This window comes from Lutra lutra, chromosome 7 (assembly GCF_902655055.1).
Source record: "Lutra lutra chromosome 7, mLutLut1.2, whole genome shotgun sequence".
NCBI lineage: Eukaryota > Metazoa > Chordata > Mammalia > Carnivora > Mustelidae > Lutra > Lutra lutra.
This window is the reverse complement of record NC_062284.1, coordinates 9,803,293-9,825,528: the sequence shown is the minus strand read 5'-3', so window position 1 is coordinate 9,825,528 and position 22,236 is coordinate 9,803,293. Positions and strand designations below refer to the sequence as shown.

The 22,236-nt window shown below is 43.6% G+C and overlaps 1 protein-coding gene across 3 annotated transcripts in view; it reads right to left on the bottom strand.

The window, feature by feature from the left end:
- Nucleotides 1–22,236, bottom strand: part of SV2B (synaptic vesicle glycoprotein 2B) — a 192,779-nt gene that overhangs the window by 67,866 nt on the left and 102,677 nt on the right. For all 3 annotated transcript variants that reach the window (XM_047738761.1, XM_047738760.1, XM_047738762.1), the window contains exon 2: nt 7,102–7,943. In XM_047738761.1, coding sequence (XP_047594717.1) covers nt 7,102–7,642 — 541 coding nt within the window. In that variant the 5' untranslated portion in view covers nt 7,643–7,943. The remainder of the gene's footprint in view (nt 1–7,101; nt 7,944–22,236) is intronic.

Here is a 22,236-nt window from a genome sequence, read left to right as displayed (position 1 = left end):
AAGCTTCCATGTTGGTGTAGAGAGACCAAATAACGCAAACAGCCCCCAGCGGGCACCAGCCGTGCCTTCAGATGATTCCAGCTCCACCTTCTGGTTGCCCCAGGTAATGCCAAGTAGAGCAGAGGCCAGATGTCTGCCCAGACGGCGGGTTCATTAGCAAAGAAAATCATGTGAAGGTTTTGTTTCTACAAGGAATATATGTTTGTTTGTTTGTTTGTTTGTTTGTTTGTTTGATGCACAGCAATATACGGCCAGAACAAAGCCCATGACAATTCCGTGAAAGATCCATGCCAGGCACCCCTTGATTGGACCCCTGATATCAAAGGCTTTATATACTTTTACAAGGATTGGGCTACTCACATATTGAACCCATGCCCAACCCTGCAACTTCCCCTCCATCTGTAATAAGTATGTCCGTTTACTTAAGAATTTCCCTCATTCATTCCTGTTGTAATTTCCATGGGACTCTCTTTCTTTTAGTCAGCAGGAAGCTGGGAAAGGTCCACCGTAAATCCACCAGCTTAAGGAGTATTTTTGCAATTGTACAGAAACATTGGCATCAGTGGACCCAATGCAGGCAAAGGAGGATGCCATTGGTTTGCCCTACGTGTCACGAGTACTAAATGCAAGGGAACAAGGGACTGAGATGCCAACAAGTGGGTGTCCTTTGAAAACACCAAACACATTCCTACATTTAATGTCATTCTTTTGTCATTCCTTTGAATGATTTTTTACATATAACTGGAAAATACCTCCATGTGAGCTGAAAGGGCATTAAAAAGAAATGTGAATTCATTCGTCAACCACATAAGAGCATGGAATCTCAGAGAAAGACTTCAGAGCAGCCTGATCTCAGGCTCCAGTCTTTACACAGTCTTTGTTTTCTTCATATTTGGGCCAGAGGGATAATATTGGATGTGGCATTTCAAGTTCCCCTGTGCTGTTTTATATTTCATATCTCTTGTGTGAGCTCCAGTTCTGCCTTTAGAATAAAACTCATTGGGGTGCCTGGGTGGCTCAGTGGGTTAAGCTGCTGCCTTCGGCTCAGGTCATGATCTCGGAGTCCTGGGATCGAGTCCCGCATCAGGCTCTCTGTTCAGCAGGGAGCCTGCCTCCTCCTCTCTCTCTGCCTGCCTCTCTGCCTGCTTGTGATCTCTCTGTCAAATAAATAAATAAAATCTTTAAAAAAAAAAAAAGAATAAAACTCATTGATCTTTGTCAACTACCCTTGCATTAAAAAAAAGCAGAGCACTGTGTGTTACATGCAACTAATGAACCATTGGACACTACACCAAAAACTAAGGATGTACTCTATGTTGGCTAATTGAATTTAAATTTTAAAAAGGCAGAATGTAAAACTGCAAAAAAATAAATTTAATTATATACGTGGTACAGTTGGACATTAAGTATTACATATCAGCCCCCTCCCTAATTTTTAACTTTTTTAAGTGGACATCAAAAAAATAAAAGCATTTTGCTCTGTCTTGCGGGGTGCAGACAGGCCTTGATAGACTCATCTATCCTCGAAATGTTCTGAACCACATTCTGAAAACAAGGAGTTACTGAAAGCCCTGGCCTTGCATTGATTTTCTTTGATATACTGTTCATAAGGAAGTTGTGGTTTTGAAAACAAAGTAGTTTTATTCCATAAAAAATACTTAAGCCCAAAAAGTAGTATGCAGAGTTTTCCTTCTTGTTTGATAATAAACTACGGAGACACCCTTCACATAATAATGCTAATAAGTCCACACACATATATAAAAGAACAAAATTCACTCAGTGCTATGACTCGCCTGCTTTGTGTGGCCATCGAGCAGAGGGAATCCCAGGCACGTGATAATATTCAATAGTTTTAAAAATAATAACAAAGGAAGATTTCCTTTCTTTTTTAAGATTTTATTTATTTATTTGACAGACAGAGATCACAAGTAGGCGGAGAGGCAGGCAGAGAGAGAGAGAGAGAGAGAGGGAGGGAAGAGGAAGCAGGCTCCCCACCGAGCAGAGAGCCCGATGTGGGGCTCAATCCCAGGACGCTGAGATCATGACCTGAGCTGAAGGCAGAGGCTTAACCCACTGAGTCACTCACGTGCCCCAAGGAAGATTTTCATTAACAAATGAATGCATTCTCCTTGTCTTGAAGGAAAACGACCACTTGACACCAAGCAGAGCAGAGCCCTCAAAGCTAACAACATTTTCACAGACTTTTTCTTCCCCAAGTGAGACAGTTCTAGATGAGCGACCCACTAAAATGCAGCACTTGAAGGAGCTCAACTCTCATCTTTCTAAAAGCTCAGGAGAGAGTCAAGAAGAGAATGAGAAGACAAGTCACAGACTGGGAGAAAATTTTTGCAAAAGACACATCTTGATAAGGGACTGTTATCTGAAACATGCAAAGAACCCTTAAAACTCAACAAGAAGGAAATGACCTAATTTTAAAAATGGGCCAATCACCTTAACAGACACTCACAGAAGAAGATACATATTTGGTAAACAAGTGTGTGAAAAGATGTTCCACATGGGGTGTCCTCAGGAAAGTCAAATTAAAACAAGGAGACACATCTACAAGAATGGCCAGAAACCAGAACACCAACAGTGCCCAATGCTGGCCAGGGCGTGGAGCAACAGGAGGTCTCATTCACTGTTGGTGGGAATCAAAGTGGTAGAGCCACTTTGACAGACAGTTTGGCAGTTTCTTACAAAACCAGACGTATTCTCATCATATGATCCACCAATCGCATTTATCCAAAGGAGTTGAAAACCTTGGTCCACACAAAAATCTGCATGCAGTTTATAGCAGTTTTATTCTAGTTGCCAAAACTTGGGAGCAACCAAGATACCCTTCAGTAGGTGAATGGATAAAATAAGTGGATCCCAAAATTGCAGTACATCCTGACAGTGGGATCGTAATCAATACTAAAAAGACATGAGCTATCAATCCATGAAAGGACATGAAGCAAATTTAAATGCACATTACTAATTGAAAGAAATCACTGTGAAAAGGCTGGTTGATCCGACTATAGAATATTCTGGAAAAGGCACCACCTTACAGAAACAATTAAAAAAAAAAATCAGTGGTTTCCAGGGATTGGAGTTGGGAAAGGGCTGAATGGGTAGAGAACAGAGGAATTTTTAGGGCAATGAAACTACCTTGCATGATACTATAATAATGGATACATGTCACTGTGCATTCATCCAAATGCATTGACTGCATAACACCAAGAGTGAGCCCTAAACTGAAAGTCAAGTACAAATTTTGGGTGACAAGGATATGTCCACATAGGTTAAACAATTATAACAAATGTATCACTCTGGTAGGGGGCTATACTGGTCATGGGGGGAGACTAGGTATGTGTAGGGGCAGAGCCATGCGGGACATCTCAGTACCTTCCTCTCAATTGGGCTGTGAACCTAAAACTGCTCTAAAAAAATTAAATCATAAACACACACAAGCATGCACATGCACACACACACACACACACACACACACACATGCACACACACAGAGGGAAGGAAAAAGACAAAGAACTAGGCTAGCACAGAAGAGAGGAAGCCTTGTCACCAACCAACGTAAGGCAGCTTGACCTTAAAAGTCTGCAAAAAATAATTTGGCCTGAAAAAATATGCAATGTCATCAACTGAGAAGATCTAGCTCTGAATTTAGGTGGCTTACATCACCAAGCCATCAGTTTAGTACAATAACAACCATATAATAAATGATAATAATAATAATAACAACAACAACGAAGATATCTTGAGCATCAATTATATGCAAGCCCTGTTTTAGGCAAGTTAAAGGCATAGAACTCATTGAATCCTACCAATACTCTATAAAGTAAATCCCATTGTCATCTCCATTTTGCAGACAAGGAAACCAAGGCACAGAAAAACTAAACCACTTTCCTCAAATCACCCTCCTAAGAATTAGCAGAGCAAGGACTCAAACCCAGGCTGCCCAGCTCGAGGGTGCATGAAGCTCCATTACGTCACCGCAACTATGACTTGTCACAAATGCGGGGAAGGAGAATGTCAAGATACAAAATAGCAAGACCTAAGAGTTGTCTAGGCTTTGTGCAGAGCTGCCTGCTTTATCAACTTTATCTCATTCAGTCCTCACAAAAAAAAAAAAAAGCTTTCCCCTTATTCCATCTATGGGAAACTCAGAGAATTTATGACTTGCCCAAGGTCACTAACTGATCGATGACAAAGCCAGTGGCCAAAGCCTCGTGGCCAGACTCCAGTGCCCACAGCATCATTTCTCACACCATGCCACCTCTCTGCTGGAAGTAACCTATGGTCCTCTAAACAATCTACACAGTGCTTGATGACATGGAAAGAAGTCCTGCCCCGTGGCACAACCTCTTTTCCGAAGACTGTGTAGGAGAGAAAGGCAGGATGGTGGAGTAGAATGAGTGAAGACTTTGAAATCAGACAAACCTGGGTTGAAATCCCAGTTCTAGCAATTACCGTGTAACCTAGAATATAGATCTCTGAGCCTATTTCCTGATATGTACGAATGGGGTGAAACTCCTCTAATCACTATGGTGACCCTGAAGGTCAAATGAAGCAGTGTGTGGAAGTGCTGGCCCCTGGAGACCTTCCCATCATCTATAGCCCTGGATCCATTTCCTTGACCACACCAGAGGGCCCATAAGGGCATAGGAAGTCCATCTCTGCTCAGGTAGCCTGCCTGCCCTTGGGCTGAGTCATAGCGTCTTCTTGGCAAAACCCGAAAGAATTACACAAATACGAGCTCTCCAGATTAGGACCACATTCCCTCGACTTGACTCCCAGCATTTGCCCTGGGAGCCATCAGGAGCTCCAACCATACCACAGCTCTGTTAATGAGGTTGCCAAGCAGCAGGGTGGCAGAGAGACCAAGAGGGCATGAAATCGTTACTGACATTGCCAACTTGGCCTAACAGGGACCCAGGGTGTCAGTTGAGAATACCACAAAGCAAATTAAGGGCTTGCAAATGTTTAGATCAACTGGGGACTGCATGGTTTGGTTTGGGCCTTGGGTTTGTTTTGTTTTTTTGCCCTTACCAAAAAAAAAAAAAAATGGTTTCAAACTTAAAAGCACATAGCAGAATCTTTTAAATAAAAATACAATTTAAAAAAGCAACTAAAATTCTAATGGTTTTTAAAAACTTCAGGTGATAGTTTTGCTCCTTAAGTCATTCTTACTATTTGTACATATTCAATCCCTTTCAGTTCCCTACTGGTCATATATGACACAGTTTAATCATTTTAAATGGCCCCTTAGTTACACATAAGTGGATTAAACAAATTTTAAAAAGCTTCCAGGAATAACTCTCTATTGCGGGTGTTTTCTTTATTTTACATTCCAATCTTATTCAGAATGGCTTTAAATCAGGGCTGGCAAACTACAGTACATAGGCTAAATCTGGCCTTTTGTCTTTTTTCATAAATAAAGTTTTACTGGAACACAGTTAGGCCCATGTGTTTGTATATTGTCTATGGCTGCTTCTGTGCTACCAACACAGACTCGATAACAGAGACTATTTGGATCTGCAAAGCCTGAAATATTTACTCTCTGGGCCTTTATAGAAAATGTTTGCCAACAATTGCTTTTTTTTTTTTTTAAGATTTATTTATTTAGTGGGAAATTTTAGCATGAGTGAGAGGGGCAGAGGGAGAGGGAGAGAGAATCTGAAGCAGACTCCAGGCTGAGCTCAGAGCCTAAAGATCTCACAACCCTGGGATCGGGACCCCGAGATCAGGACCAGAGCAGTAACCAAGAGTTGGATGCTTCTGATTGCACCACCAGGCACCCCTGCCAATCCTTGCTTTTTTTTTTTTTTAAGATTTTATTTATTTATTTGACATAGAGAAATCACAAGTAGGCAGAGAGGCAGGCAGAGAGAGAGGAGGAAGCAGGCTCCCTGCTGAGCAGAAAGCCCGATGCGGGGCTCGAACCCAGGACCTGGGATCAAGACCTGAGCCGAAGGCAGCAGCTTAACCCACTGAGCCACCCAGGCGCCCCCAATCCTTGCTTTAAAGCGAGTCCTAGGGGAGAGAGTCCTGCAAGGTATTTCGTAGCACTTATCTCGACAGTAATTAAATAACTCTCTGTGTCTGCTTGCCTACTTGCCCTGCTGTGTGTGAGTCCCTTGAGAGGTCAGGACTATGTCTATCTGGTTCAATATTTTCTCCCCGAGGACTGAGCACAGAGGCTGGCACACAGTGTACACATAATAAATATTTGTTGTATAAATGAAATAAGTTGCTAGACAGGTTTTGAATTCTTGAGGATTCTTAAGAACATGACTCGTAGTAAGTTCTCAATAATTGTATATTTGCTAAGTAATCAATTGCATGGACTTTACATCTAGAGAATGGGTTTGTTTCCAAGGCATTGAATGACCAAGACAAATCCTTGTTTGTATTATGGTAAATCTCTTCTATACCATATCATTGGTGTCCATCTTCCCTCTAACTTCACAAAATCCTCTTTGTCTCAGGCCGTTATATCTGAGGCTTGGCTCTCATGGTGCCAGTCTCATTACTGATTTGCAGGGCTGTCCTCCATCCTGTAGAATCCATCTGTGCTTTACAGCGTGGTTCCCAATGGCCAGCAGGGGATCTGGGGGCAAGCTCAACCCAGAGTGCATCCCCAAGGTCCGTAGGCAGTCTGCCCACTAACACTTGCATACAAGAGAAACTGGGAACAGATGCCACCAGATTCTACAGAGAGAGCTGGGAGGAAGAGGCCTTCTGGCCTACCACTCACAAAATGTATTTGTCATTTGGATATGGAAGGTGGTTTCATATGAAGATGAGAGAAGTTTCACCCTCAAAAAGGCAATAAGATTTGGAAAAAGAACTAAGAACTTTAGAGTTAGAGAGACTTGAGCAAGGATCCAAATTCTTACACTTATTACCTGGGTAAACTTGAGCCAATTAATTTTCTCTGAGATAAAAATGCCTTCAAGACAAATGGAGGTAAAGTGAGAGCTTTGCAAGGGCATCGTGGCAGACTGAAGGTGCCCAATAGTGACAGATGCTATACAAATTTTACTGCTCTTTCCCCTTCATAATTTAATGCCACAAAGAGAATGATCTTTGAAAATTTCTACTTACCAAGCATTCCTTTTTTGGAACTGGACAGACACATGTCCTTCTCTGCACTAGGCAGGACAAAACTCACCACGAACACCTCCACTCCATCAGCCATCAGAGCCAAACCCAAGACGAAAAAAAGGATCCACTGGAAACGCCCATGGCCGCACTCATCAATGATGTTCTCATACTGGTGGGCCAACTGCTCCTCATCCTCCATCCTCTCCGCCATCAAGTCAGCCTGGCCCCGAAGGCCATCTGCCCTGGAGGGCACCATCTTGACTTGCTTGGCCTTGACATCATCTGGATGAGGGATGCCCTGGTACTCGCCCTCATAGATCTCATCATCCTCATCATGGCCTTCTGTAACATCACTCTGTGCGTCCTCCTCTGGGTTGGACTCGTTGCCACGGTAATAGCCGTCACTGGCGGCATACCCCTCATAGTTGTCCTGATACTTGTAGTCATCCATCCCTTGGGTCCGGGACTGCCGGGTCGCCTCTCGAGCTATATCTCTTGCACCGTGGTAGAGGTTTGGGTTGTTTCGATAACCATCATCCATTATATGTACAGAGGCGTTAAAGGTAGAATCTGTCTGTGTGACTTCTTGGGCAATTCTCCCCCTTGACTCCCAAACAGAGCAGACTGATGCAAAGACAATGTAAGTATCTTTTCACGTTCAATATCTATTGGAAGTCTTTGGAAAGTTCCAAATTCTGGTCTGGTCTCCTTCAGTGACCCAGCAGAGTTTTGTGGGGAGATGTTGATTAGAAATGGGGCCAGCTATTTTCCTTGACAAGGAGCCCACAGGACTTGGTAGCTTGCTAGCAGGACTGATTTGTTCTGCTGTTGAATGTTATGCCCTGGGAGTACAGAAAAGGGAGAGAGGAGTGTTACAAAATACAGAAATTCTGAAAATACTCTCAGAATGAAACAAATACGTTTACAAATGCCAGAGCTTCAGGTGCTAGGTGGAGGAAATTTTGATTAGACATTTGGATTCATATCAAATGAATAAGGACTGAATCAGTGAGACAAAGGAGAAGAGGAGAAACAACAGTGGTCAGAGAGGCCCTCGGAGGTGCTGAGTAACCTATGAAAGGGGTCAACTCTTACAAAAGAAGGAAACAGAAAGTGGGCAAGGGATTCTCAAGACAAGACGATTTTGTGTTATGGAATTTTCTTTTAGAATTTATCAAGCCTGTGGCAACAGGGCATGTTTATTACAGCTCAGCTTCTGTTAGAAAAATGCCAGCTTTTCTGACTTTGTTATGAGGTGGCTGTGCGATTTTATGTCTAGAATGCGGTGGCAAACCTCCAGGACCATTTCTCGAAAGGCCCAGCTCACTTTGAGACTCAGCACTTTGGTTCAAGGGCCCCTCTGATCTTGCCCTTGGCTTAGCTAAGGAGGAAAAGCTGTTGAAGACCCAGAGCTGGAGAGCTTGATGCTGCTAAATCAGGGCTGTGTGACCATGCTTACTTCTCTCTGAGGCTCTGCTTTCTCATCTGTAAAATGGGGATAACACTAGTAACTGACTCATAAGATTGTTCATAAAATGCTTGCAACAGCATCAGACCTGCATGGGAAATATTATTTTAGCCCTGACACGATTGTTGCTCTTTTATTTTCCTAGTTCCAACTGTAGAAACCAGGACCCAGTACTATCCGAGCCAAGGCCAATCCCCGAGACCACCTGTTGATTCTCATGCCCAGCGACTGGAACCTTTTGTCCTAATCACATCCTTTGAATCTCAGTTCTCACAAGGTTTGGAGCCACCACTACATGAAGCCTACTGTGTGCCAGAAATTGTGCTCCATGTGTCATGTCCCTTCTCCCTAATCATCACAACGATCAGAACAAGAAGAAGAAAGTATTTGTACTTTCATTTTACGGATAAAGAAACCGTAGCTCAGCTGGAGTTAGGTCAAGATCAAACAGCGAGGACTCAACACCAGACCCACTGATTCCCAAAGTCCATTCTTTCCATGGTCCCTGTGCTTCCCAAATGCTGTTCAGAGGGACTGTCACATTAGATCACCTAGAGAGCTTTAGAATGCAGATTCCCAGAGCATGCAGAGAGGCTGGTTCAAGCTCCACGGTCTGAGTTTTCACATAACTTCCCAGGAGGGACACGGAGACCCAATTGCTCCCTGTGTGGCCCTCAGGGGTAGAAGTAAGGCCCCTCCTAGACACCTGACCCCACTTCAGCTCTCCCTGGCTGCTGGACCCCTTCACAGCTGGCCGCCCCAGCTCAACTCACCTGCTGTTGTGTATATGTGCCTTCAACCTTCATAGGCCTCCCTATCCCATCTGAAATCCACACGAAGATGCCACCCCACAACAGATGGGACACACTCATCCCCTTGCCCCACGCCTACCTGCCTGGCTCTCCTCACCTTCAACCCTGGACAGACTCTAGCTCTGGAACTCACGTGACACAAAAACAAAACACATTTTTTCTGGGCGGTGCTTCTCAAAGGTAGAAAGAGGCCAGGACCACAGGGATTTGAGGGACTTATTAGAAACGCAAATCCCAGGACCCCTCCTCCAAAGACTTAGAACTTGCAGAATGGTGGGTGGGACCTTGAAACCTACATTTTCCACAAACATCCCAAGGACTCCAATGGACAGCTTTCCCAGGGACAGTGTCTTAAGAACCAGAAAGAAAGATTTACTAAGGACTGATTCTCACTTTATCTTTTCAGATTTTTTACCATCCCCAGTAAATAAAATTGTATTGGACCATGCTGGCCTGAAACATGTCAGATTAATATTCTAAATCTGTTTTTATTATATCCATTTAGGAACCACAGGAGGAATATAAATCACATGTAAACAGCATGAGAGTTTTGCAGAGTGCTATAAAAAAAAAAAAAACAGAAAGAATGCCAACTGCCTGAGATCTGGTGTGTTATTTCCATCCTGGGGGCTCTGCAAAGAATGTCATGAACCAGAAATGATAGATTTGCAATTCTAAAAGTATATGTGGAAAATGTCATAAGGGGCAGAGGTCCTGGGACTGACTCTGTGGAAAGAAGGAGATCTCTGTCGAAGCTAATTCTACTCATCTGATCCAGTGAAATAAGCTTCTGCAGATGGCGAGGTTAGTCGAGTAACGAGGAGTCACCATCGGGTGTTGTGGGGTTGTTTTCTCTTCCATTGAGAAATGCCAAGTTATTTTTCCAGCAAAGCATTTTCCAGAGAATACAACCATTAATCACGTTCAGTGTGAATCCCCAAGAAGGTATATTGAAGCACTAACCCCCCAGTATCTCAGAATATGACCGTATTTTGAAATATGGTCCTTCCAGAAGTAATTGAGTTAATAGGAGATCATTATGGTGGGCTCTAATTTAGGATGACCGGTGACCTTATAAAAAGGGAAAATTTGAACTCAGACAGTGATCTGAAGAGAAAGAAGATGACATGACTTGGGGAGAGCACCATCTACAAACCAATGCCTGAGGCTACCCAAAGCTAGACGAGAAGTGTCCCTTATTGCCCTCCAAAGGAACCAACCCTGACTGCGGATTTCTAGCCTTCAGAACCATAAGATGGTGGATTTCTTTGTTTAAGCCACTCACACTGTTGTACTTGGTTAAGGCAGCCCCAGGAAATGAACTAACTCAATAACATTAACAAGCCAAGTGTTTATCCTCTAACCAGCAATAAGAGAATAAGCATGAGAGCAACTATTGACTGAAAAGCAATAACCGTGTATCCTCACAGTCAATCATGAAGCAAAACCATTCTCTCCATTTTATGGATGCAGAAAACTGAGGGTTAGGGAGAATCAAAGAAGGTATCCAAGTTAACACAGAAAACCAACCATCAGGGATTAGATTTGAAGCATGTTCACAGAGAACCTTAGGGAGGGGGTACAACGGGAAGAGAATGGACTCCAAATAGACAAGTTAAGGTCACACACCCCGTTCCCTGCAGAGCCAAGAGTGGCATCAAGTCTCTGACCCTCAGGATAGGCTTTGTGTGCCCATCCTGCATAAACGTCCCCCAGGATCTCTGGTGTTTCAGGCAATGTGATAGATACCACATGACCTGAGCCCCATCCTCAAGACATCCATTCCTCATGGAAGAGTCATGCATGCAGTAATAAAAATGACAATCTTAATTATTAATAATAGTATCTTTTATTTATTAATAATAGTATCTTTTATTAATTGAAAACTTGCCTTGTGGCTTTGTCCCAGGTACTAGGCTAAGAGATATCACGTGTATCCTGTTTTTTTATTCAACCCTATGAGGCAAGGGCTATTATTAAGAACTCATTTCACAGTAAACAAGACTGATGCTGAAGACATCACAATTGTAGGCTCTCCCAGGAGTTCAGAAGAGGGACGGGTCATTATGGGATGTGCTGGAACAGCATCCTAGAGGCTGGGGACTGTCAAGAGCAGAAAAGGGCTCAGAGAAGCCAGAAGGAGAGGAGGCCACTGTGCACTGGAGACCAAGGATCAGCAAAGTCATGGAGAGAACATGACTTAGCTTGTTTGGGCAGGAGTGAAACACCTGCCTACAGCAGCTGAACCAAGAAGGGAGACTTAGAGGTGATAGAATGGGGCCGTGAAGAGTAGTTGGTCTGAATGCCCTGCTCAAGGACTGGGAATCTTCCTCTGAGCAAAGGGAGCCATGACAGTTGTTGAAGTGAGCAGAGGAGCCTGTCACACAGAGCAGGGATCTAGAAAGATCTCGCTGGTGGGAATAGGTGACCTGGTTTTTAAGAGAAAATCTGGGAACAGTGAAACTAGGTAGAAATTTCATGGTGGGGAAGGTAAACATCCAGAGGTGAGAGGAGACCAGTACAAAGGTAGTGGCCGTGGGACTGGAAGAAAAGGACGGACACGAGGAGACTCCCACAGGAGAACAGATGGTGCATTTCCTATCAGCGGACAAGGAGAAGGTGAGGTGACGGGACAATGGTGATGCTTGGAGGGCAAACTCTAGACTGGAAATCTTTCTGGAATCCTCCAGGTGCTGTATAACCAAAATGAAAATCTGTTTCCAGACTTCTTTCAGATTGCCTTTTTGGGTGGGGTGGTGGGACACAGAGTAGAGGGGTCCAAGAGCACAAACTCGTGCATCAGGGGGCCTCAGTTCAAGTCCTGACTCCACCAAACCCTATGACCTGAGCACACAAGCTCTTCATTTTGGGCCTCAATTTCCTTATCTGTAAAGCAGTTGTAATAAAAGCACCCATGTGAGATAATCCATGAAGAACGCTTAGCATGGTGCCAGGCACAGATGTGACGGATGTAAATTTGATCTGATTATCATCATTGTTGCTGTCATCGTGACCGTTATCTAACAGAGCGTTGACAATTAAAGTATAGCCAGCATCTCGACGTGAGCCCAGCCCAGCTTGAGATGTGGGGGTCCATCTGGGCCGCGCCGGGGAACCAAGTACAGAGAAAAACGAACTGGCATTTCATTCCTCATGAAAACCGCTCCCTCTCTGACGCATGCCAGCCCGAACCTCATCAGCCTCTTCTCTCACCTCTCATGTTCTCTGAACCTCTGAGTCTGTGCTGTTCAACGCAGCATCCCTGTGTGGTACACCCTTGTGTGTAATTAAATATCACAGAGAACAAAGCTAAAAATAATATCAGAATAGAATGATGTAATGCTTCCTGAAATGGGTGCTCTAGAACGTTAGGTCCTTCATAAGCTCATTTCGGGAGGCGTAGGGGGAAGAGATAGAGTTCCAGGAGCAAATAAGTTTGGGAAACATGGCATATCCCATTCACTATTCTCTTCTGGAGATTCAAACTGAACATTCCTAGGTTCCAGTCTGTGAAAGACCTGAATAGATACTGACTTAACACCGCAGTGAGCTGCACCCCGTACCTCATCTATAGGTGCTGGGGATGAAGTACGGCTCAGCTCCTTCGGAAAGCAGCGTGGCAGTTTCTTAAAATGTTAGACATGCACTTATAAAATACACCAGCCATTCCATCCTAAGTATCTGCCTGAGAGAAATTAAAAAAAAAAAAAAAGTTACCCAAAGACTAATACAGGAATGCTGATAATATAATTTGTAACAGCCCCAAACTGGGAATAATATAAGTGTCCTTCACAAAATGTGGTATAGCCAGGCAATGGGATAATCACCAGCAAAAAGAAGGCACAAAGTACTGATACATAATTCATGCACGAGCCTCAAAAACAATACGCCAAGTCCGAGAAGCCAAATGCCAAAGGCCGCGTATTCTACGACTCCTCTTACATGAAATGTCCACAACAGGCAAATCCACAGAGACAGAAGGTCTCTAGGTAGGAGTGGGGATTGGCTGTAAGTAAACTTAAGGAAATGTGGGTTTGTGGGAATGATAGGAATGTTTTAAAATTGGATTATTTTGTGACAGTTGGACAGCTTCATAAATTTGCTAAAAAAAATCATCAATTCCTACATTCCTGAGTGGATTAATGTTACATACGTTATACCTCAGAAGAAAGCTACTGTTCTATCCCCCACCAAAATAAATCTACTTCACTGGTTGAAATCAGCATTTCCCATGATCGCAACCTCTTTTTCCCTTGGAACTTGTGTTAACATCCATGGAATCCAGGCTTTTCCAGTTAGGTACTCATTTTATGCCTCAAGCCTAAGGTCTCTTCATCCTAGGATTTTTCTCATGTCTTGAGAGCCCACTTGGTGAGCATCCCAGAGACTATTTGCATGTGGGGCTAAGAGCTTCCGATTGGAAGAGAGAACTGGAGAGCCCAACCTGGTCATAGCCCAGTGAATCACAACTGAAGGAAGGGAAAACTCAGATTTTTCACCAGATTCAGTCAAATCTTGGTGATGTATCAAGAGCCTGGAATGTAGCAACTTTAGCACAAGCAATAAGAAAAGATGGTCCCCTTAGCAAAGATACTAGTGTCCTCAGCACCCACCCCAGAAAGCTAGGCATTCTCGTTGGCCCCCTCAACAGCAGCTGTACCCTCAGTTACAATTGGCCTTGAAGGGAGATTCACCCCAGTGAATCAAGGCAGAAGAAAATGTCGGATAACCTGGACCAGAAGGACTAGTACACCAACACACAAACTTGACTTGTGTACCCCTGAAAGTATTTGGCAGGAGTTTAGGGAGAACTGAGGCATATAAAGGTATAACTTGAGTTATACCCTTGAGAAGTTATACCTTTGAGTTATACCCTTGAGAGTTAGACCCTTGGGAAGCTTGCTATAATTCTATTTTACATGAATAGGGAAGTCGACAAACTCCAATGGGTACTAATGAGATGTCCAATGTGTCAATTCACATTTGAGGCACCTCTTCCTCAAGTTTTCATACAAATTGTGTCGGTCATACCAAAAATGAGTACCAAGAGAGGGCAGGGGGACTCAGTATAAAATACTGTAGGCTGTGGAAGAGAAAGATCACTGGACCACTGGAAGGAGGACATGAATTATAGTCCTATCTCTACCATCAAGTCACTGGGGAACCTTGAATGAGTCACTCACTTTCTGAGGTCCCTAAAAGGAGTGGCTGTACTTGGTGACTTCTTTAGGTCCTTTCCAGCATCTGTGACAATGCTTTAAACCAACAGAATAATATTTAAAACACAATTGTTATTATTTTAATATCTAGGAATAGTATCTTTTTTTAAATTAAAAGCAACATTTATGAACTGACAATCCATTTTTGGCAATTTGATGGCTCTTTATACTTAAACATTTAGAATTACTTCAAGAGGTCTCATGATATCTCTATTATCATATTTTATTATAATTGTTTATATGTCTCTCTGCCAAGAGATTGTAAGCAATTCTAGGATAGATAATGCGCTGGGTTTTGGGGGTTTTTTTTTGTTGTTTTCTTTTTAACCTATTTTTGAATCTCCAACACCAAACATGGGTGTTTAACCACAGAAGGTCTTTGGAAATGTTTGCTCATTAAAGGTTAGTATTTAGGGGTGCCTGGGTGGCTCAGTGGGTTAAAGCCTCTGCCCTCAGCTCAGGTCATGATCCCAGGGTCCTGGGATCGAGCCCCACATCGGGCTCTCTGCTCCGCGGGGAGCCTGATTCCTCCTCTCTCTCTCTCTGCCTGCCTCTCTGCCTACTTGTGATTTCTCTCTCTCTCTGTCAAATAAATAAAATCTTTAAAAAAAAATTTAAAGGTTAGTATTTATTCTATGTCAGGCTGAAAGCAAGTCTAAAATGGCCCATGGGCCAGAGTGCCCTTACACTTTCCCCGTAAATAGACCAACTGGTTTACCTTTGTTAAAAAAAAAAAAAAAAAGTCAGCCCAGCTGATGTCCTGAAGATGCCACCTTTCACAAGGTCCTATTCACTCCTTTGCTTCCTTAACTGGCCTTCTACAGCCATCAAGCTCCCAGCTGAGATCGTGTGGTGCAGGGGTTCTCAGGAAGGCTTGAGTTATTTGTTATCAACTTCCTGACCATAACATATGTTTTAACCACCTGCAGTACTCCTTGAAACACATCGCTTGATGATTCTAGGGTAGGTTACATCAACCCATGGGCTGCAAATACCGAGACTTTTCTGGCTGGTATTGGGAGACAGTATTCTCTGAGGCTCCCCAGAATCACTGTCTCTGTCCCACTTATAACTGCATATGCTCATTAGCATGACAGGGAAAGTACACTGCTCTCCCTTCTTAGCTATTTCCATTGTGTTAAAACAGAAAGCTTGTTCCCAAGGTATGAGAAACAACTGATTATTAAACACAGACCAAAACACCTGATCTTTCAGTGAGAGGAAAACAACAAAGTATTTCAAAGCAATACTAAATCCTTGAAAGTACTAGGGATGTTCAGAATCGTTCTTCATTTTAAAATACAAAGGCAAGAGAATAACTTATGGAGGCATATGTTGATCAAAACATTACTTAGAACATCAAACCTGGAAACATATGTTAAAAAACAGGGAATAGGTAAATAAACATTAGCATACTTACACAGTTAAATATTATGGTGTTATAAAAAATTATGGTTTTTGAAGGACTTATTCAGAAAAAAAAAAATGATCATACCATAAGAGTAGTTGAAATTGCCAAGCAAATCATATATTCTTATCATTATACCAATAGTTTCCATAATATTATATATTGCAAATATGTATTTATAGTACACAGGTTGATTTGTCAAGGTGTTAATGTTTGCCTAGTACTCCCTGAAATGCTAATTTTCTCCCTCTTGGCTCTTCTGTGTGCTAAAGGCAGGTCAATGTTTCCCACAGTGTGGTTCTCAAATCACTTACAGCAAAATCATTTTGTGCCAGTTAAATACAGCTTCCTGGGCTCCATCCCAAATCCTTTGAAACAAAAAGGGGACAGAAATCTGTTTTATTAGCAAGTTCTCTGGGCAATTTTGTGCTAACTCAAGGTCAAGAAGATCTACCCTACGTTCTTCTTTCTATAGGAAACAGGTAATGTGTGTGTGTGTGTGTGTGTGTGTGTGTGTGTGTGTGTGTGTGTGTGTGTGTTGATTCAAGGGGAAGTCCAAAGATGCCTTCAACCAAGTCTTCAGACAATTAGACCAACCCAGGAGCTAAGCCAGAAGGGAAGAGGAAGAGGGGCTGGTGTTTTGACTTGTAGAGGGGGTGCCCAAGCTCTGGCGGAGGGAAACTCTGAGAAGCAGGTACTGAGTTTCCAGAGAAGAGATGGACTCCAGTCCCTCTTGCAGGATAGGGGAGAGCTAGGGGGAGTCTATGGAGACTATTAATCCTGCAGCCCTGGGATCAGCAGCACAGGTCCCAGCTGGGCGTACAGTCTATAAACAGAATCAGGACTTACTGAGTGGTGTCACTGCATTCATCCAGACTGGAACTGCTTAGCAGAGGGCACAAAGCCTGCCCCTGTGGCAGCCCTGAGTAGCAGGAAGAACAAGGAAAACCATGGTGGCCACAGCCACAGGCTAAGAGCCAGGTGATCTCAATGTTTGTGGGACCACTTAAGTGGTCCACGGGAGCGGAGAAGGGAGCCCTAATAAAGACTGATGATGGCCACCTTACTACCACTGCTGCGATTTGAAAGAAAGAAAGAAAGAAAGAGAGAAAACACACTTTTAATGCTCTTTCTTGCCTTGGGTAATGTTATAAAGCAAATTCTTGCCCACCACATACATTTACCAATACCAGTTCTGCCGCTTACAAGCTCAGAAAATGAGAGCAAGTTATTTAACCTTTAGGCTGCAGTTTCTTCATGTGTGAAATGAAAAGAATTCAGATTTTTCTTCATTGGGTTGTTATGAGAATTAAATGAGTTAATATGTTCAGAAACCTTGGTAAGAGCTCTATAAAAATAGCTATAACTATATAAAGGCCCAGAACCCAGACCTGCATTTCTACATATTCCCTCGCCTCTGCAGCAATGCATAACAGAGCCACAAGAACAATCAGAGCCTTACCCTCACCCCACTTGAGCAGCAAACCTGCAGCCTTCGAGGTGAGACCCTCTGGATTTTTAGCACTCCACTCTGCGGCAGGTCTGCCCTGAATCCCCACCTCTACCCCTCACCCCCAGGCCAGGGTCTTGAACACCTCTCCCCACCACCCCGTGGCAGCTCCCTTCTCTGGAGATCCTGACCCTGACCCACATCCCTGCGGTCATGGGCTAATATTATGCACCCAAATGACTGATGCTCAATGCTGGCATTTCCCAAAGTGGAAGATACTCTATTTTGTGGGAACTGACATGATTTCATAAGGTGTTCAAGCATAGCGTTAAGTAGCATTAAATCACATAGAGAAAGGGTGATTGTATTTTTTCACTGTTCTTTCAATCCCTTTTGATGGTCATGGACATCAAAATCTTTGGGGGACCAGCATTGCTCTGCCACCTACCTGCTAACTCATGAATACCCTTTTTGCAACAAAGTAAACAGTATCTGGCCGAACATCAGTAACATAGCACTGTGTTGTTTTCATTGTGTTTGTTTTTATAGTTATCCTATGGTTACAGGAGTGACACAGTCTCCTTCCTAAACAAATGTGTTCTGTTAGTAAGAATGCGTTTACTTTTTAAAATTAAATGGGAGTACAGTGATGTTTGATCTTTGCCAATGATATGGTAAAAGTCTCGAGGAGAATCATGCATGACTGATGGAAAGCTGGCAAATACCACCCAGACAGAAAACACTGCCTTCCAAGTAGAAAGAAAGCAACACTTTATCACTTGAGTAATAAAAATGTATCATCTCATTGAACTTCACAACACAGCAAGATAGATATCCTTATTTCTGTACTCCATAGAAGAGAAAACTTGAGCCTCAGAGAGGTCCTGGCACTTGCCAAGCTCACATAGCCAATAAGTTCGAGAGTCCAGATTCAAACTCTCAACCAATACTAAGCTTCCTCCCCCTTACCCTTACCTCCTCTCCTGTTCCCTTCCTCTCCTGGAAACCAGTGCAAGCAAAGGAACCGTAAACATGCACAGGAATCTATTGACTACCACTGGGAGGACCTGCCTGCCAGACAACTCAGAATTCCCAGCCCAGGTCCTTGGGATCTGGCCTCCCCTATTCTATACCAGAACATTCCTCTACAATTCCACTTTACCTTACAATCAAGTACACTCAACAAAGAGTATGCACTGTACACCAACAACTGAACATATCCCTGTGGATTCACTTAGGAAGATAGGTGCCCAGGTAAATGCTCAGATTGACAGATTTATACAGTGATTCTTGAAAATTTGGATAATGCAAGAGTGGAAAATCTTTCCATTCTTTCCTTCTAGGCTCTTTGGCTTACCTAACAATCAACATAAGGCAGATTAATAGGAAAAACAATTCTATTTTGGATGTACAGGAACAAAAAAAAAAAAAATAGGATACTCAAGTGACCAAAGCAGACAGCTTTTATACCTTTTAGACAAAGAAACATTACATTTCTAAAGAATTGACTGGATGGGGGCACCTGGGTGGCTCAGTGGGTTAACCTCTGCCTTCGGCTCAAGTCATGATCTCAGGGTCCTGGGATCGAGCCCCACCTCGGGCTCTCTGCTCGGCGGGGAGCCTGCTTCCCCCTGTCTCTCTGCCTTTCTCTCTACCTGCTTGTGATCTCTCTCTCTCTCTCTGTCTGTTAAATAAATAAATAAAATAAAATAAAATAAAAGAATTGACCAGATGAAGGTTTCGGGCTTGGGGGAATAAACTAGTTAAGAAGTGACAAGTGTTCTTCATGGAGCCCTCTTGGCCTTAAATTCCTAAGTCTGGTGATAAGGATGTCTTCAACCCTCCGGGGACAAGGAGCACACTTTTCACAAGGAGGATTTATTTCCTGCTTTAAGAGGAACAAAACATGATCCGAGGATCCTTCTCGCACCAACAATTTCTTAAGTAAGCTCAATTCAAAATAATCAGTGGGCCAAGGTGACATCTTTTGGAGAGGCATATTCTGTTCTCCTTCAGTGATGCCGAATTATCTAATGATGTGCTTCCAGGGAAACTGATGAGTCAGGAGGGAACTCAGGGGGCCCTGGGGAGGATGGTGGGGGGTAAAGGCGGGAAAGAAGTTAAGGTCACACTTTAATGTCCTTGAGTGACAACAGAAAGTGCTCAACTAATTGATGCCTCGAAGCTCTAGGAGCAAACCTGGCACAGACACATTTTAGCCTAGTCTAGAGGAAGGGAAAGGAATGGAGGCGAGTTCTGGTGGTGTTTGTTTGTTTGTTTTGTTGGGTTGGGTTTTCCTGCGAAGTAATACTTCCTTTGGAAAGAAAAGAGCCATTAAAATGGAACCCCTGTGCGACACAGATCCACTGGGAGACTCAGAACACAGCACAGGGTTATCTAAGGGAACATTTCTAGGTAGGTCGTGTTGCTGGTGGACTTTAATCTCCCAGAGCAAGAAGAGATATGAGAACCTGCTGGGCTTTTCAGACACATTTTTGTCCTTCCCCAAATAGATGTGACTCAAAAACAATTCTCCTGGTTGAAAGACTAGCTTGAAGAGAAGGAACAAATAGTTTAGATGGCTACGCCAAGAAAAGAATTGAATATATCTTTGAAGACTACCATGGCCATCTTCAAAGAAAGCCAGAGATCCCCTTCTTGTGTGGCCTGCAGATTTTGCCAGCTGACCCTACTCGCTTTTCACTTTTGACACTATGCTAAACAAACAAGGTCCGGAGACATGCCCTGTGCTCCGTCCCGCTGGCACTCTTCACTCAAATGGATTCCCTCAACACCGTCAGCCCACCTCCACACCACCTGACTATAATCTCCTAAGTGGCTTCTCAAAACCTTCAAAATACTGTCCTTTATTTGGCCTTGAAGGACCCTCATGAAATACCTCCTCCACCTCCCCAGCTGCATTTTCATCCTTTCGGGCAGTCCCTCCCTAAGGGACTAGCCTTACTGAATTGTCATCATGACAGTTGTTCGCTATTTCATGAAAACTTTGGGGGGGGGGGGCTCCTATTACATGGGAGGTGCTCTGAACTCCAAGGAGAATATAACCAGCTCCTGCCCTCATGGTCCTCATATCCTAGTTGACAGAAACTTTTACTAGATCTAAAAACAACAGGCTTTCTGTAAGGATAGAGTCCTTTCTTCACCCATAAGATAACCCCCATCTTGCAGTTTGTTAGAAACTTTGGAAGTATACCTCCAAAAGTGAAAATACAGAACTGGCATGAAACAAATGTGTTGGGCCAGGAAGGGATACTGGTTGAAATTCTGGATCTTTAAAAAACTTAGTAGGTCTAGATCTGGGAGGAACATAAAGACCAACAGATAGACAAACTGATGTAGGTGATGTCAAGGAGGATCCAAGACCTTCTCACCTTGCCCCAAAGGCAAATCAGAGAGCTATGGCTGGGGGAACACTTCCTGGTGTCCTGGTGTCCCAATTCACCCGTGCGCTGCTCCTGGTCCTTTTGCATGCTTTTTTTTTTTTTTTTTTTTTTTTTACTAACCAGATTTTGCTACATTCTAGCCTTGCAATTACCCAGCTCTGGAAAAGCTCTAGGACTGCCTACAGTTCCCACCCTCAGCGGCTGCCCCCCACCCCCGCCCCGGTCCTACCCCACACTGCTTGGCCAGGGTCTCCTGGTCCCTGCTGCGTAGTTATGGCTCCACCCTGGTCCCCATCAGCCTGCACCTCTCTCAGCCCCAGAAACTTCCCCATACTTCTCACTTTGGGGAAACCATAAGTAGAGGCTCATAGCTAGCTCATCATGCGCTTATCAGTCTCATGTATTTCCCTGAAATATTTTTTTTTAATTACCTTGGAATTACCTTGGAAGGTCCGAATTCCTGTCTGCATCTCCTCATTATCCTGGAATTACTCAGCCTCTGGGTGTGACTGGCCCTGTGGTTCTCCTTCCCTCCCCTGCCCCCACTCCAGTGTATTTAGTCTCTATAATTAGCCCCCCCTTCTCTCCATCCTCACCCCTAATTCAGCTTTGGCAAAGTATAAACTTTGTAATTAGAAAGGGCTAAAATGTTGCCAGGATTGCAAACATATTTAGTGCTGGAGCCTAGCGTTTTGTACAGTTCTGGGCTCTGCTCCAAGTCCTAGAGTAACAGGGAAAGGACAGGGGAAAGGAAGAAACCCTTTAATGAGCTTGTAGTATATGTCGGGAGTTTTCTCACTTAATTTCATATAATCCTCACAGAGACCTGGGAGGTGGGTTTGGGAAACAGGAGCTCAGAGAAGCCAAGAGCATTGCCCAAGGTCACAAACCTGGAGAGAGGCAGCGCTATACCTCATGGCCTCTGCAGAGGTCTGCAGGCTTCCCCACGTTATCACAGAATATCACATATTACTTGTCTGATGTCTCTGGCTAAATGGGGGATACATTCTTCGACACACCCTTTCCCACTGTTTGGCTTTACTATTGAAATTACTCCTACAAATTTGGTAAGGACAGTTTTCCAATGATGTCAACATCTTTAAGAACTCTGCTTAAGTCACCAAAAGTAGTACCGCCCCCATCGCGTACTCTTATAGCTAACAGCCTAGACTGTAAGCACCTTGAAGTCAGGGGCCTCTTTGTCTCCTAGGTAGCAGGTGGCAGGGCTTTGCATCCATAGGCCCTCAATGAGTATAATATTGCAAAAGAAAAACACAGAGGAGATTGGACACCTGCCTAACTGAAGCCCAGGGCCTGGCAACCCAAGTAACCCATCACAGCGTCCTTTTAACTGCCCTTGAGATGAAAATGAAC